The 16,424-nt window shown below is 54.4% G+C and overlaps 1 protein-coding gene across 1 annotated transcript in view; it reads left to right on the forward strand.

Moving 5' to 3' along the window:
* The first annotated feature begins 421 nt into the window (after nt 1–421).
* pmepa1 (prostate transmembrane protein, androgen induced 1) overlaps nt 422–16,424 on the forward strand; it is a 32,341-nt gene continuing 16,338 nt past the window's right edge. The window contains exon 1 of the mRNA XM_088937457.1: nt 422–914. Within this exon, the coding sequence (XP_088793583.1) occupies nt 812–914 (103 nt within the window). The 5' untranslated portion in view covers nt 422–811. The remainder of the gene's footprint in view (nt 915–16,424) is intronic.

Here is a 16,424-nt window from a genome sequence, read left to right on the forward strand (position 1 = left end):
GAATTCAAGAAATATGACATATTCGAAAACCGTCCACGAAGCGATTTTGAAAAAGGACGTCATCCAAATTTTTCCCTCTTTAAATTGAAATTGATAAGACATTATTGATCCCGAAGGGAAATTGAATCTAAGCACCTTAGATTCATTGTTTCTGATGTTTCGGGTGAACTTTTCCGATTTATGGTGTAACATCAAATAAATCTACAGCGTCGGCGATCTTACAGAGGTGATATTCTGGTGCACTCCACAAAGGGGATCTCAGACGGGTATCTTATAACGCTGGTGGACACCCCCACTTCGTTTTGGGGACGGAGAGAGGGTGTCTCGACTTGGCGCTCCGATTGGCTGCTCGGGCCGTCACTCCGGCGGGCCCCGTCTGGCGGTGACGTCACCGTGTCTGCCTCAGCCGGAGCCCCCGCCCCCCAGGCAGAGCGGCGCTGACTTGGACTTGACTGAGCGGACCGCGGCGGAGCTCACAAGGCTGTCAGGCACACGGATACAAAGTAGCTCAGCGCCGTGAGACCGGGGACGCCGTGATACTGGAGCTCTCGGGGCAGTCAGCGGCCCGGGGCGGGGGGGCAAGACGGAACCGGAGACTCGAGACCGACCCCCGACAGGCACCGCTGTCCTTCCAAATACGCCGCGACGCGTCCAAGCCGGGGACCAGCTGAGTGATTTGCGACGGACCTCGGCACGGCCGCTCTCTCCGCGACTCCGAGGCGAGAGAGTTCCTGGGGGAAGGGACAGGCGCCGCTCCAGGCTAGCCGAAGTGTGGCTGATATTCTTCCCCTCCCTAGCTCTCTTGATTTAAATGTTCAACTTCATGGGTCTAAACGCCACCGCGACCTTTCAGACCAATGTATCCTGTACATGCAACTGCAAGCGCTCGACTTCATTCCAAAGTATGGAGATCTGTAAGTACTTCGACTTTGTTTTTGGTTTTTTTTTAAAGAAATTCGCTTGTACATTTTTGTGATGTATCGACGGCGTGCGGCTGCTGATGTGGTGCGGCCGTGTGCCCCTTCGTGTTTGGTGAGCAGATGTTGTGTTTGCCGGGTCCGGGCACCCAGTGAAGTTGGCCGAGACGGCCCCCCCTCCCCCGGTGCTCCGGTGCCCCGGCTCGGGGTTCGAGCGCGGCCAGAAGCATTGTGTCCCCCCCCCCCCCTGCTTGTGTGGGAGGGAGTGTTCGTGTTCGTTGTGGTGACCCCGAACTCGACCCCGAAGAAGTAAAACAGAACTTTCTGATTGATGGTTCGGCTGGCGCCGAGTACGCGGAGTTCTTGGCGTCTTGTTGTGCGTTCATGCCAGTCTGCGGGATAGGGGATGTGTTTGGGGAAAGTAGCAGGCGAGGTCCAGGCGAGGCTGGGGCCCGGGAGTTCAGCAGTGAGGCGGAGTCCTGCCCCTGGCCGAATTTCACGGGGGGTCATCCTTCGAGGTCACAGGGGTCAGTCTCCGAGCCCTGCCATACAGTCTGTGGTCAGCTCCAGTGTCGGCGGCGTGTCATCCCCGCCCGTGTTGTTGTGGTGACTGGCTTTTGTGAGAACAGACGATTTCACCGGGAAAAGGAACATAGATGAATTTGCCGGTGGTGTGGACTACGTACTTGGCGTCTTTCTCAAGTCTGCCGAGAAGATTCCGCAGTAGCCTGTTCGTACACACTGCTGCCACACTGATTCTTTTGATTAAAACAGCGATATCTTGGGAGGGGGGTGGGGGGAAGTTCTAAAACCTCGTCCTTTCGGTTATACTGTGAGACGCAGGTCTGTAGCTGAAGTTAACCGTTGCCAAGCAGGAGGAGGCAGACAGCCTGTTCGGGGAGCGCTTGTGGGTGGCCCCGGTCAGGGTCCGTGTGGGTTTCCGAACAGACTGGGTCTCAGCAACGTCTACCCGCGGTCTTGTTCTCCGTGCAGCTCAGCTACTACCCGGACCCGGGACACCGTGCTGCTGAGGGCGAGTGGAGGGAATAGAGATACCGGGAACGGATCTGAAACAACCACAATCCAGGCGCATTTATGCCAGAAGGAGGCTGCTGTGCGTGGAACTGTTTTTCTTGTGTAGTGAGAACTACATTCTTGTCTGCGCTGCGTCTCGGAACTTGTTCGCAGCGAAAATGCTCCATCGCCAGACGCGCGTATTTCTTTTATGTGTGTCCGTTCCGTGTGAACTGAGAATGCTGCTCAGGGCTTCCATTCCTCAGAGGGGTCCCTCTGCACTCAGTCCTGTAATTATTTGGGTTTTCATTTCACTAGATATGTGTGTGTGTGTGTGTAAAAAGCGTGAAGGGTGATACAATCCAGTGTGTGTCCGCAGCTGTAGGAGTCCTGATTTAGGATTAACAGGAGGCACAAGTATGTGGTCTCTGCTGACTTAGTCTGGCAGCCTCTTCAAGTCTAAAAAACCCATTGGGGAGTGAAGAGGGGGTGTTTCTATTCTTATTTTTTGGAGTCGCAATGATCTCCGAAGCACGCTCGCACAGCGCTGCTCTGTGAGCCGGGAGTGGGGGGGTTGAGAGACGGCTCCCGGGGCTGACGAGGCGCAGATCTCCCGCAGGAGCCGAGGAAGAGGCGCCGCGATGGAGGAGCTGTGGGTGGGCTGGTGGGAATGGAGTTGCGCCCCTTGAAGTGTCCGCTTGTTGCCGTCCGCTTTCCGTGCTGGACGAAGGCGCGGAGGAGCGCGGGTTCGAGGACCTGCTGTGCCCCCGGCCAGGGGGAGAGCGGGCTCAGCTCCCCGCTGGGCTCAGGGGTGGGTGTGTGCGGTTCTGCACGCAGCTGGCGCCCTGTTCCGGGAAAAAGTGCTGGAAGGCCCGTCTCCCGTGCTCGTTCGGGAAGACAGATGAGCAGCAGCAGTTGTTGTTGTTGTTGTTTTTAAAGATCAGTTTCAGGAAGAACTGACAGGTGGGCCGACCTGAATTAATAAATGCCTTTTATTTTGGATGAGAACAAGACGCCTTACTGCACTAAAGGAAAAGTGTCCCTTTCATACGAAAGTATCATACGATACAGTGCTAGTTCGACAGAAGATGCCCGTTTTTCTGGGCAGTGCTGTTGGGTTTGGTTTTCTCTAAGAGCTGCACTGGATTGTGCAGCGGCAGGGAAGCAGGTGCTTGATGTCCAGCACTGGAGTCCGTCTCGGGTTTTACCAGCTGCGGGGATTTGTCTGAGGCCAGCGTCCAGCACTGAGTATTTTAAAAACCTTTGCCGCCTTATTTTAAGAAGGTTTGAGCAGGCAGATACACTACCGCATGGAGATAAAACAGTCGCAGGCTGCCTGTATTTGAGACGAAAAGTAGAACCCAGTCAAAGTGCTGTGCAGTGGGACTCATTCCTGATGAAGAAGAAAACTCGGATAACCCCTTTCTCTCTGTTTTTTTGCATTTCAAATTGGCAGGATCTGCATTTGCAGGATCTGTCTCATTTATAACTTTGTGACATCTAAGCATTCCATATAAGATAAACCAGAGCATGCCCTGCTTCTCTGCAGAAGAGAGAATTAGGTTAATATGAAAGATTTGTGGCCCTGCAGTACTTGATTAGAAAAAAAATAAAAACTAATACACGTCTTTTATTGGGAGAAAATGTGACAAATATTCTGGCTAGTGTTAATTAAATTCCACGCTGGCTGTGCTTTCGGCTTGGCTTGGCTTTGAAGGCAGTCAAAAATAAATCAAAGTGTTTTCTTTTGCTTTCTGTGCAAGAAATTTTGCTTGTGATTTTGTAGTTAGAAGCGTCAGACCTCTCTCTCTGTTCCAGTAAAGCAGAAGCAAACCCTCTGTTCCTCTGTGGTCAGCGTCTCTCGATGTGTTAGCGTTTCAATCGCTCCTTTGCGTGGAGGCGGGAGTCCAGAGCCGCAGGCGGCCGTGTCTGTGTCCTGGAGGGCCCGGGCTGTCCGGTTCGGGCCGGGTCGGGCCGCACCGGTTCCTGTCACAACCTGTGCGCTTAAGTCTGACAGCCACAGCGAGCCTCTGCCTGTTAAAGTCCTGATCGGAAGGCTGTAAAAAGTGACTAAATTAAAAGACTGCGATGCCCCGATCTGTCCGGTTCAGACGTTGTTGGCTCCAGTCTGGGCTGTGCCGCTTGCCCACGGAGCAGAATTCCTTGCCCAGCAGGCCTGGAGCTGGGGGGGCTCCTCGTGGTGTGTAAGACCCCTTTTACTCCTACACTGGCTCAAGGTCCTAGCAGTGAGCTGAGTTGGTTGGTTTGATGGGAAGTCACTGTTGTTTTTTACTTCTCCTACAGTAGGGTCTTAGTCATCTTTTAGATGCAGCAGAAGTGAATGTTATGAGTTCGCGCAAAGCCATCCTACTACTGTATCAGCTTGGTCTGTTATTAATGCAACGTAGTTTGAGGGAGAAGAAAGCAGGGTTGACATTTAGCTGTCTTAATTTGCGCTGATCGGCATCTTCAAAATCTTTATCACACCAGGCGAAAGTAAATTATCCATGAGCAGCCAATATGAAGGGCTGAAGTAGCTGATCCATCACATTTATCAATCAAATCTAATCGACTCGTTGTCAAGTATTGCTTGTATACAGCCTCATCTTTTAGCTTTATGTATGTATAAGAAGTCTACTTTTTAAAATAACAGGGTTAACTGTCAACTCAGAATTGTTAAATGTACTGTAGAAGATCACCAAAGAATCATTTGTGTGTAAGGAACAGCACGAAACTGAGAGTTGTGCGCATCTGTGTAGAAAGATACTTGAATGGAATGAAAGGTGTTTCTGACAACGAGCACAGCAGTGAAGAACACAGTAGTGACATATCTGTACCTTACTGTAACAGTCAAGGCAACATCTGCAGTTCTGGGCCTCTGATGTTGCTCTCTTCCCCAGTGCTGTAGCTGAGGTGTTCAGCTGTGGATTGTGTCGTATTTCCAGCTGCTGCTCTCCTGCCAGTCTTGATCAGGGCTTTGTGCATGTCCATACCGTGTCGCGCAATAACAGCGCAAGAAGACGGTTACAAATCATCATCCATCAGTCGTCAACGATAAAACCATATTGGCTGCACATGTGCAGGACTGCAAGGCTGTGCGAGTCTGGTAGCTGTGGACTGTGGACAAATCCGTTTGGTCCACTGAAGGTGCAGGCCTGCTCGCTGTGTCCATCTTGCGGGAGGAGGCCGTCCGCCCCTCTAGTCCATTGCCCTGCAGAAGGGCACCTGCACTAAGTCTGGGAGGGTGTCCGCGCCTCTTCCCGGCGCTGACGGGGGGGGGCAGCTCGCTCCGAACATCTGGGAAGGGGCAGCTGCGCGCTGGGATTTGCGATCCCAGGTTTGTTTTGTAAAATAGTGCAGCGCAGGAGAGGGGCTGTTTTTTTTTAAGATGGGCAGAAAAATCGTCCTTTGTAAGACTGAAAACCAGACCCTCCTCCCCCTCTTTTTTTATCCCAAAATATATCGCTGATGTTTGTGCAGTTGTCCTTTAATGGCTCAGGGTGTTTGAGCTGTAAAAGGGAGAGGATGGCTTTCTCAAAGACTGTAGAAGATGAGTACAGCCGACTCACTCCTTCTGTTGTTGGAAGCAGAGATGTGAATTAGTCCTGTCAAGAGCTGGTTACTGTTTGGGCATTATCGGGAATACAGCATGTTTCTGTCCAGATTAAGGTAGGATTCTTTTGCAGTTGAAGCAGATACTTCAGTTTTGTCTTTTTCAGAAGGTTTATATCTGTGTGGCTTTCTTCTGTCCAGATAGAGAATCTGGGATCCAAGCATGTCTTGCAAAAAGCAAGCATTTCGATCTGAGTTCTTGTGGAAAGTGGAGTCAGGTACCCCTTCTTAACAAAATGTCCAAAATTGTTTTGGAATGAGAAAAGAGAATATTTCAGCTGACCATCTTTAAAACACCACAAAAGATCAATGCACAGAAGCTTTGAAAAATAATACTTGTAATTTGCTCATTAAATGGATGAAAATAGATTCAGATGTCTGTGATTGGGAAAAATTTTTCACATGGACATAAAATAGTAATGCTGAAAAAACTTGTGAAAGAATTTCAGGTTCAGGTTTTACTCAAATAAATGAACTCATTCTTGGTCCATGCAATGCAGTTACTCTAAGTGCGTGACATTTAAAAATTGAAATTAAACATTTCTCCCCCTTTCTTATTCCCTCATTCTTTCCTGTTTCATAATATTTATTTTGAAAGAACTTCCTATTTATGTTTTAAAAAGCCAAATTATCCATCTGCGGGCTCTGGCCCGTGCAGTGGAGACTCAAGCCAGCTCTCCTCTGACAGACCAGACCACCCAGGAGCTGAAAACACTCGGCCTTCTCCAGAACAGGGCAATCAGACATGCTCCTAATTAAAGACCCGCACTGGGAATATTTGGCTTCACAGGGCCTGTGGCTGGGGGCGAGCATGCTCGTCCTGTCCCTCCCAGCGCCCCTTCCCTGGGCTGTTTGTGGAACGGCTGCACAGCCCCTCTCTGCCCTGCGGCACAGCGGGGGCTGGGGGTCTCAGACACTCTGCAGAGGGGCTAAGACAGTGCCCCTCCTTTCTAAAGCTGTTAACCTGAGGTCAAGCCCTTCTTAAAATTTGCACCTTGTCCGATAGTGTCACAGCTAGTGACAGGACAGCGGAGAGCTGCGGAGCGTCTCGGGGGGGGTGGTGTTCACCCACAGCTTTCTCTAGTCTGAGAAAGGAAGGTCACTTGTTTGAAAACAGCTGATTTCGTGGGCAAATGACTTCATCTGTCTTTCTGTAAAAGTCTGTGCGTTGCAGCACATTATCGGTAATGGGGAGTTTGTCTGGGCTGCAGTTCTTTAATCATTGCTCAAAGAGAAGCTTGTCTAGCTAGACAGTTCAGAAACCAGCTTCATCAGCAGCTGAATTCCCGTACCCCCAGACCTGAGCCACCAGCAGGTGTGCGTAGCCCTGCTATTGTATTGGACAGAAGGGATGATGTACTAGTTCTGTTTATGCCTTAATTATTCCCTCCTGGAGCTGAAAGTAGCTGTCGGCTGGCTGGGCTGTTTTCCGTTCATTCTTGTTGTGCGCCGCTGGAGCTGGAGTGTTCCTCCGCCAGTATGACATCACCTGTACCAGTCAGCCTGTAGTCACCGAGAGACACGGCTCCCTCGCTGTCCGACCCCCACCCCACCCTCCACTGCTCTCAGCACCTCTCATCTGCTGCCGAGACACGTCAGCCACCCAGCCGTGTGCATCAGAGGCAGCACTCACAGAAGACGTTAATAATCGGGCAGGCACTTTCCGAAATACCAGAGGCTTGACTGCAGATGTCTTTCAGTTTAAGATTGAGCCCTTTCAGGAGCCTTACGGTGGCTTGACTCCTCAGCTGTGGGTGTGTCTGTCTGGCTTGGGGGAGGGGGGGGGGGTCTTGTTTCTCATCATTTCCACAGCAGATTTCATGCATGAGTCTCAACATGACGAGAGTCTGCTACTGTAGCTGCGCTTTTTTTTCTCGTCTCAAGTCTCTTCTTCCACTTCTGTCCACTGCACATCTCTCACCCCCCCCCCCCCAGCCCCCCGGAGCCATGGAGGGAGAGAGTAGTGTGACGATCCAAGTCCTTTGTTGTCCTGCTGTCTGTGGAGCTGGACCGAGTGCCAGACTGAGGAGCCTTTCATTCCCCGGTGGAGATCTGGCAGATCTGGCAGCCGACCCCAGCAGTGCAGCCTTTGTTGTGCCCTGGCCGGGGGGCCTGTCTTCCCAGTAGCGTGTCCTGCTCACCTCCGCAGTGCACCGCGCTTGCTGTCGGCCTTTGAGCTGGGCTCTGTGCTGGAAGAAATGGAAACGTCTGTGGAAGTGGGAATAAGACTCCCAGTCACTCGGGTGTCCCTTTCAGTTTCTTGTGCCACATGTTGTCCCAGTGAGGTCGATGGGCCTGTGTTCAGTGCGCGGCGCAGTGCTCAAGGTTCTGCACGCCAGCCGAAGCCCAGCGCCTGGCAGCGCGGCGGCGGCGGCGGCCCGTGCAGTGCTGGTCAGCACAGCGCAGCCCTGTGCAGCGCGACGGCCAGGAGCTCAAGTTCAAGGTCCCGGTCTCCTTCAGGCTGCCAGACGGGCTGGAGAGCTCTGCGCTGGTTTCAACCTGCTGCGCTGGGAGAGCCCGGGAGCAGGTCGGAGATCCTCCTGTCTGACTCACGCCGCCCCTCCCACCTGCCTCTCCGTCTGGGAATTTTTATTACAGGCCCAGCTGTGGGGCAGTTACTGCCATTAATGCGCCAGGCACAGGTGTGCACCCTCTGTTCTGGCCTGGCTAGCCCCCGCCGTCTCGGACAGGCGGCCCCAGCCCCCGCGCTCCCAGAGGCACCGCTCCTCGTGGGGAACAACTGGAAAAGCGGTCCTGGGTCACCGGAACCACACACTGTCTTTTACTCTGTGTGCTCTTTGGTACAATACACGGATCCATCAATTGAATTTTTTTCTCGCTGCAGCTCCAATTGGGGAAGTCATCCTTTTCATTTTTGGAAAAAGCCTTGAGTCGTCTGAGAGACCTGACTGTGCCGAACGGGCTCTGCGAAGCCCTTCAGTATCATTTCTTTCCATTTATGTGTATAATAACCACATCAGAAACTGAGCCCCCTCTGTAGTTCTGCAGCCAAGGAATCTGTTCTCTCTGCAATGCACAGCTGTTTCACAGGGCCTCTCCGCCGGGCTTTTTTTAGCAGCAAAGCACGGAGCTCAGGAGCAGGATTACCAAGCGGCTTGGAGGGGTGTCAGAATATTAACAGGCGGCTGCTCGGCTCTGCCGGCCTAAACTGCGAGAGGGAGGGCTGGGGATTTACATGCTCCTGAAATAATACCGCTGGCGAATGACGAGACATCCAGGGTGCACAGGGTGCTGGTGGAGAAGAGAGGAGCAGCATGGGCCGAGTGTGTGTGGAGCAGAGTCTCGGAATCGGGGATCAGCGCTGGGGGAGCACTGCAGCTTTCTCTGGCTTTGGCGAGGCTGTGTGCTGCGGTGGGGGCGCGGTGCCCGCTCCTGGTCATGTCAGTCCTCCTGTATCCCTGCCCCCCAGTGTGCCCCCTGGCCTTGGCTGGGACAGTGGAACTGATCGTTAGTGGGCCGGTGTTTGAAAACCAGGGCAGGAGAAGCCTGCTTAGCTTTTCCACTGCTGGTGCCATTGGCACAAGAACCTGCGGCTCGTGCCACCCAGGAGGGCCCGAAGAGCCCGGCGTTTGTCCCTGGAGCTGGAGCCTTGCTCTCTGGCGACTGCCCTGGAGGCACCAGGGCCGCGGGCTCGGCCCTGACAGCACCTCTTCAGGGGATCGATGTACGGTGCTGTAGACATCCTTTGTTCCTTCTGGCTCCTCGGAGCTGAGTTATCAGTTGACATTGATTATCTCATTTCCATCACAAAAGAGGTGAAGCCTCAAACAAAGAGGCTGGCACCTCTCCAGGGGGTAGGAGAAAGAAATGTAAAGATTTCATATCTGACAGTCAACCTGTACGGAAAGTTAAAGCTGTTTTTGTTTCTTGTATGTTTGGTTTGGCTTGGCTTTTTTTTTTAAAACTTACTAGTTGTTTAAGAAAACAATGTTATGAGAGATGACAGGTTAGAAGAACGTTTTTTATTAGCTGTTTGATCCCTCAGTCTTTCAGCTGTGCTGGCCTGGGTTTTTTTTTTGTTCCCCAGACTTGTTTTCAGATCAGTTCCAACAGGATCTGAACGATCTTTACAGAGGCTGCTTGGTTCCTCGTTCAGGGTGTGTGTGTGTGCAAAGCTCCGTCCGGCCTGCAGCTGTGTGAGCCAGGCTCCTGCCTAGAGCTGCAGTGGATGAGCAGTGCAGATCCTGGGCTGTGCTAAAGAAACCAGCCTGTACTGTCCACTTCAGCGGGGGGTATGAGCGTCTGTGCAGCCCACAGGCATGAACGTCACACCCAGGACGAATCCTGGCCAGGTGAGGACATTCTGCACAGTCAGTCTCGTGCAGAAATTTGCGTGGTATGAATTTAGCAAAGAGGCAGAACCTCCATAAATACACGTCTCCTTTCCATGCTGTACCACCTCTTCCCCTCTGTAAAAGTCGCTCAGGATATCACATGGGGCCTTTCTATTTTTGTAGCAGTTTACAGCTCGTCTCTGTTTGTGATTTAATTATTAACCACAGACAGCCTTGGCGCAGTGCCCTGGGTTCCTGGGACCTGCGTAGACGGGCCTCTCTGGGCTCGGCAGACAGATCAGGGACCCAAACAGCTACAGCGGATGTAAACAGTGTACATATTGAAGTCAGCCTGGGTAAAGGCAACTTCAAGGCAAAGAATGATAGTAATCGGGTACTGATATCCAGCCCTGCTGCCCTGATTTTCCTGGGAGTTGCCTCTTGGTCCCAGTCCAGGGATTCTCTGGATGATACCGTGTCCATGTGAGGCAGCCTGGGTGGACCTGTCAGGCCCCTCTGCTCCTCTCGTTCTGTCTCCGTGCAGAGTTCATTATCAAGGGACTCTGCGGTGTTAAAATGAGCACGCTTGAAACAGATGAACGTGATGTGCTGTGAGCTGCACACCACCAAGCATGAAAGAGAGCAGGCCCAAGCACTGCAGATCACGCCGGGGGCAAAGCCCCCCCTCCCCCCTAAATACACCCATACCCCCCGAACACCTCTCGCGTGTGTTTGAGTCGCTGTTCTTGCTGCGTTCCGATGGCTGTGGTCACGGTGCACTCGGCTCTCCTGCAGCCCGGAGGTGCCGGAGTGGCCCCAGGGAGTGTCTGCCCGGGGGGGGGCGTTATCAGGCCAGCGGTGCGTCGGCTGCCCTCCGCTTTCAGGGCATTGTTCAGCGGCGGTGCCAGGGCAGCGGAAAGGGTGGGCGTGCGCGGATGTGATTCTTGGCACGGCCCGTCGGAGTCCTCCCCCGTTGCTCATGCGAGGGACTGTGCCCTGCTGCTTCATCGTGCCTGGCTGTCCCGCACTGTCTGGGCCTTTGTTTCTCGGGACTGCTGGAGTTTTCCGGGGGGGGGGGGGGGGAGGCACAGAAAGGCAACCTCTGTTCTCCCAGACCCCTCCGACGCTGTCTGCTCTCTCGCCTTGTCATCCTGCTGATATCTGACCTCCCTGGCGTCTCGGGTGGAGCCGGGCACACTGGAGTCCGTCTTGCCTTGCCTGCCGAGGGGGTGGGGGTTTTGGTGTCTAGGAAAGCAGCGCAGTAAGACGCTCGATCCGTCTCTGGCGATTCTTGTTAGGACCCGCGGGAGGGGAGGCAGCCTCTGTATCGCCCTCCGGAGGGGCCCGGCGCAGTCGCTGCAACACACACACACACACACACACACACACACACACACACACACACACACACACGGCTTGTTTTCCTCGTCCTGCCCTTTTATGACAGAAGGGTATAAACCCGGACAGAAGGACGGTGCACTCTCCCGCCTTCTCTCGGACAGCGGCCGGAGCGCTTGTGCCTGTTATTCAGGGAAGGGGGTGCAGACTTCTCGGCCGCATTGTGCGGCGCTGTGCCCCTGGGGCCATGTGGGGGCCCGTACGTGGCAATGGCTCTTTCTTTCGAGCTCGTGGGCTGCCTCGTTTTCGGGGCCTCCCAGGCCTGTCGGAAGTTCTTGTTCAGTGGTGCCCTCTGGGCGTTAAGCGGGCCTGTAAGGTACTTCTCTGGGGGGCTGCGGGCGTTCCTGTGCCCTCGCAGGCGCGCCGAGGAGGCGTAGGTACGAGCGCTGGACCCTGGTGCACACGGCAGCGGCGGTGTGAGAGGGTGGGGTCCTCTCGCACCCCTGCCGCACGTCGGCGCCTGGAAGGTTCCGGTTCTGCCGGATGACTCCTGCCTCCGGAGCGCAGCTTTCGGAAAGGGGCGCCAGCAGGGCCGCAGTCACGTCCGACGTGCTGCTGCGCCCGACTCCTGCTCCTCTGCACGTCCCCCCGGACACCCCTCTTGGACACCAGAAAGGGGCTTCTCTTCGTCTCAAAAACGACTGCCAGCGGAAGTACGACCCTTATTGTCTATTGTCGGAGGAGCCCGGGAGATGCTGGTCGGGCTCGGCGCTCCCGGCCTGGGAGGCGCAGTCACCTGCGCTGTCGCAGGCCCGCAGCCCAACCCCTCTGCCTGCCTCCCCTCCCTCCGCTGGCCTTTGTTCCCGCTGTCTAGACAAGATGCAAAGGAGCGGTACGGTAGAGCACGCAGAGTGACTGACGGAGAGACTGGGGAGGACCTCATTAACCCTTCGTCTGCCGCAGGGGCTGGCAGTAAGCCTGGGCTCTGAATAATCTGCATCTGATTTGGGGGAGGAGGGGTGTGGGTCAGTGCCGGATATTCGTTGTTTGCTGGCAGGGGAGGAGGGCTGGAGACAGACAATCAGCTGTGTTGACCAGCCGGGACTCTTTAACTCTTTGCGTGTTCAGAGATCAGCACCTTCCAGGCACATAAAACTACACAAGGTGCTGCGTAGGTGAGGGTGGGTGTGACCTTCTGCTGGCACAGAGAGTTATTTTTTAATTTTTCCCATTTGCGGTGGGGGAAGATGAGGCGACGGCTGTCTGCAGGTCCACTGCAAACATCCCGATTAGCGCAGGTGTGCTCTGAGCTCAGATAACCAGCTGGGGAAGAGCCTTCGAATTTGCATTGGCTGAAGAAAACCTTTCCGTTCAGATAGAGAAGAAACGAAAAGTGGCTTGTGGACCTGCGCTGTTCAAGTACAGGCTCAGGGGCGGCTGCTTGAGCAGCAGTGCCCACCCCCAGAGAGCCACAGAGGTCAGCCTTGGCACCTGGATTCTTGCCATCACAGGTCTCTGCGACAGGTAATCCTTGCCCCTGGGCTCATGAAGCACTTGAGAATCCGTTGGGTTCCTCTGAGAAGGTTCAGATGAGACCCGAGTGACCACCCCTACTCTGTGCAGAATGGGGAGCCTGCCCTGCTAAGCAGCCGTGCTCGTTTGCAAATCGCAGGTGGTCATCCTCTCCTGTCATCCTGGAATCGATAACGAGCGAGTCTCTGGTACATCGGTTCTGACTTTGCAGTCTCGAGCGAGGAGACGTGCACCGCCACCTGAGCTTTTGAAAAGCAGGTTTCTCTTCACAGCGCCGCAGCCTGGAGGCCTTTGGGAGACTGAGAGCCAGCAGGCTGGCTGAGTGTGAATCCAGCGATTGGCGTTCTCAAATCGCTTTCTCCTTTACTGGCAGGCTGGTGCTGCTATTTGCTTTGAAATGTCTCTGCGGTGGTGTGAGCAGAATGAGAGTCAGATGAGACTGAAAACACTTCAGGGATGTCGATATCTATCACCGTCAGAGATGCTGGTAGAATTGTTCAGTGTTCCCTTGAGTGACCACTGAGTCAGGTAGAGTGAATGTACAGTAAAAGAAATAATGACACCTTTGTAAAAGAGTGTGTGGGAATTTCTAAATCTGTGGGTGCAAACCTAAATCGTAAGGTGTAAAAACTTGTTTTGGCTTTTTTTTTTATTTTTTGCATGCTTTTGTTGCTGGAAGAACCTTCCCTGTTGCTGGGCAAACTTTGTGCTGCGGTTCTCAGACAGAAAGGGCTGCAGTCACGTCTGAGCTCCGTGACTCGAGATCATTGTCTTAAGGATTCAGATTTATGTAAATAAAATTTGGGGCCTGCATAATAAGCACCGCCAGCGCATCTGCAGAGAGGGCCTGGAGAATCGGTCTCCAGGCAACCAGCCACTGGGGTTCAGAGGGGAAGGGTCAGGGGTGAGGAGGAGGAGCCTGAGAGAAAGCAAAAGGTTCATTGTCAAGAGTTGCTCACAGTGACCTGGAGCCTGGGGTCAGGGGGCGACCATTGTTACCTCACCACAACAGAGCTGGGTGTTTAAATCTTCAGCCTCACAATCACACTCTTTCTTCTCCGTTGTCCTGTTTGCCAGCCTTCCAAAATTCCCACCCCACTAACCTCCCCCTCACGCCACAAAAAAAAAAACAAAGGGGTCTATATTGCCTTCTCACTTCAGTATAATGGCATATTTAACAGTTTTTCAGACAGTGCTACTGTTCACACAACAGTGCTGTCTGCTGAACTTGGGTTGCTGTGTCACAGCCAGCGCCTTCCTTCTTGTACTTCAATTATTTATTGTTTTCATGCTAATACTCATACGATTATCCACAACTCCCCCCCCCCCCCAGCAGGAGTGACTAAGCTGATGCCCCAGCTTCTGTCAGGACCCGCAGCTCAGACAGCAGAGGAGCAGCCACTGACCAAGCTGATATCAGCCCTCACCCTTAAAATAACAGACCCAGAAACTGACACTCTTTCTAATTTAATCTTTGTGAAAGCGGTGACTCATGGCTGCTTATCGTATCCTGTTTGGTTTTAGTCTCCATATCAAATGCAGGGGCCCTGGAAAGATCGGCGCTCCAGGAATAATTCGGTTATCCGCCTCTGCACAGCGCTGCCGGGCTTAGGGAGAAGGATTCTGCCGAGTGTCCCAGACCACGCGGAGCTGACTGCCTACTGACTCATCCTCGGAGTCTGCATGCAGGCAGCTGTAGTGCACAGATTTTTACATTTTAGTGTCCAAATGGCCGTATTTGCCTGTATGCTCCCTGTCCAATCTCTGCTTCACCAGATCTCTGTAATCTTGGCCAGGGGGACGGATGTATCTCTTGTCCCATTTTTCCCCACCAGTCCTCAGCTACCTTGGGCTCCAGTTAGAAGTGGCTCCACTTGGGCGGGCTCTGCCTGACACCAGGTGTTTCTGACGTTGCTGCCAGTGGTACCGATACTCCGCCATCCTGTGCCTCAGTAGGGTGAGGAGGGAAGCTGCTGTGGGAGCTGCGGTTCTTTAGATGAAGCATTAGACCAAGGTGCTTAATACTCACACATCCCTGGACACCGTTTGTAAGAACAAGGTTGCTGGGCAGTCCAATCTGACCTCTCTGAGGTTCCTTCCTGATTCAGTAGGGTGCATCAGTTTCTCACTCCTCACTTTCTCACTGGAGTGATATGCTGGGCAGTGGGGCTGCTGGTGCAGAATGGCCCCTGTGTGTCTCCCAGGTGGGGCTGCTGGTGCAGAATGGCCCCTGTGTGTCTCCCAGGTGGGGCTGCTGGTGCAGAATGGCCCCTGTGTGTCTCCCAGGTGGGGCTGCTGGTGCAGAATGGCCCCTGTGTGTCTCCCAGGTGGGGCTGCTGGTGCAGAATGGCCCCTGTGTGTCTCCCAGGTGGGGCTGCTGGTGCAGAATGGCCCCTGTGTGTCTCCCAGGTGGGGCTGCTGGTGCAGAATGGCCCCTGTGTGTCTCCCAGGAGGGGCTGCTGGTGCAGAATGGCCCCTGTGTGTCTCCCAGGTGGGGCTGCTGGTGCAGAATGGCCCCTGTGTGTCTCCCAGGTGGGGCTGCTGGTGCAGAATGGCCCCTGTGTGTCTCCCAGGTGGGGCTGCTGGTGCAGAATGGCCCCTGTGTGTTGCCCAGTTGGGGCTGTACTTCCTTTTTCTTGAAATGCCTTTTGTATACAGCTGTGGGGCACACCCTTTGACCAAGAGAGCCAGGCAGTCATGGTGTTTTCTTCTTCCCGAGCCTTTGATGACCCAATCGAATTCCGTATTTGCCTCTCCTTGCTCTTGAGAAGCTGGACCTGTCCCACCGGCAGGGCAGCAGCAGCCCTGGGGGCGAGACTTGGGCTCGCTGTGGATGTGCAGGCTCTCCCTGGCCCTGCCGTCGCTGGTGACCTTCCTCGGGGGCTGGGCCGGCCATTGTTGGCCCCGTCTAGACGTGGCGTCGGCTGTGTGCGGCTGAACAAAGCCGAGCCCCAGTGCAGAATATCAATGGGCTGTGTGGAGATGGGAGGCGCCCCTGTCCTCCCTCCCCCGCTGGCTCCGCAGGCTCTTAAAGACACCAGGTATCGCCGGCAAGCCCCTGTCCGAGGCTGCCTGGCTTGTGTTGCTGTTGAGAAGACGGGTAGCCCGCTTCCCTCCCTGCAGAAAGCAGAGAAGGGCAGCCTGTGGGCGCAGGAAGAGGAGCGCGTCGCCCGGCGCACAGTGACCGGTGACTCATGGGTATTGTACCTCTCTGCCCAGGCGGTCCGGTCAGGCCCGGGCCCGTCTCCCTCCCGCCTGCCGCGGCTCCGCCAGAGCGCCGTTACCTGGCCTGTGAGTCGCCCCGCGCGGGATGAGGGCGCGTTTGTGTGCTGACTCACCCGGGACGGGGGCAGGAGCTCGGCTCGGGGCCGGATTTGTCTGTCTGAATCCCTTCTAAAAAAAGCCGCCATGCCCTGTTTCTCCACGGGGAGCCCTCCCTGATTTTTCCGGTTCGTGAAATAGTTTGGCCATTACTCGCGCGGGCGTGCTGCTGCTGCCGGGGGCTTGGCGAGAGCCGTCCCAGCTGGCACAGCCTGTGGGCGCAGTCTAACAATGGCATGTGCTTTCGAGCACCGTCGGGGGCTCCCCAGCGCGCAGAGAAATGCTTCCCTGTTCTTATTCATCCGTTCTGGATCCTGAAGCAGGCCTGTCGGATGAGGGCTGATCCAGCTCTTCCAGCCCCACCTTCCCGACGAGCTCTTACTTACTCCTCGTA

This window comes from Atractosteus spatula, chromosome 19, assembly GCF_055471065.1.
Source record: "Atractosteus spatula isolate fAtrSpa1 chromosome 19, fAtrSpa1.hap1, whole genome shotgun sequence".
In the NCBI taxonomy this organism is placed as follows: Eukaryota; Metazoa; Chordata; class Actinopteri; order Semionotiformes; family Lepisosteidae; genus Atractosteus; species Atractosteus spatula.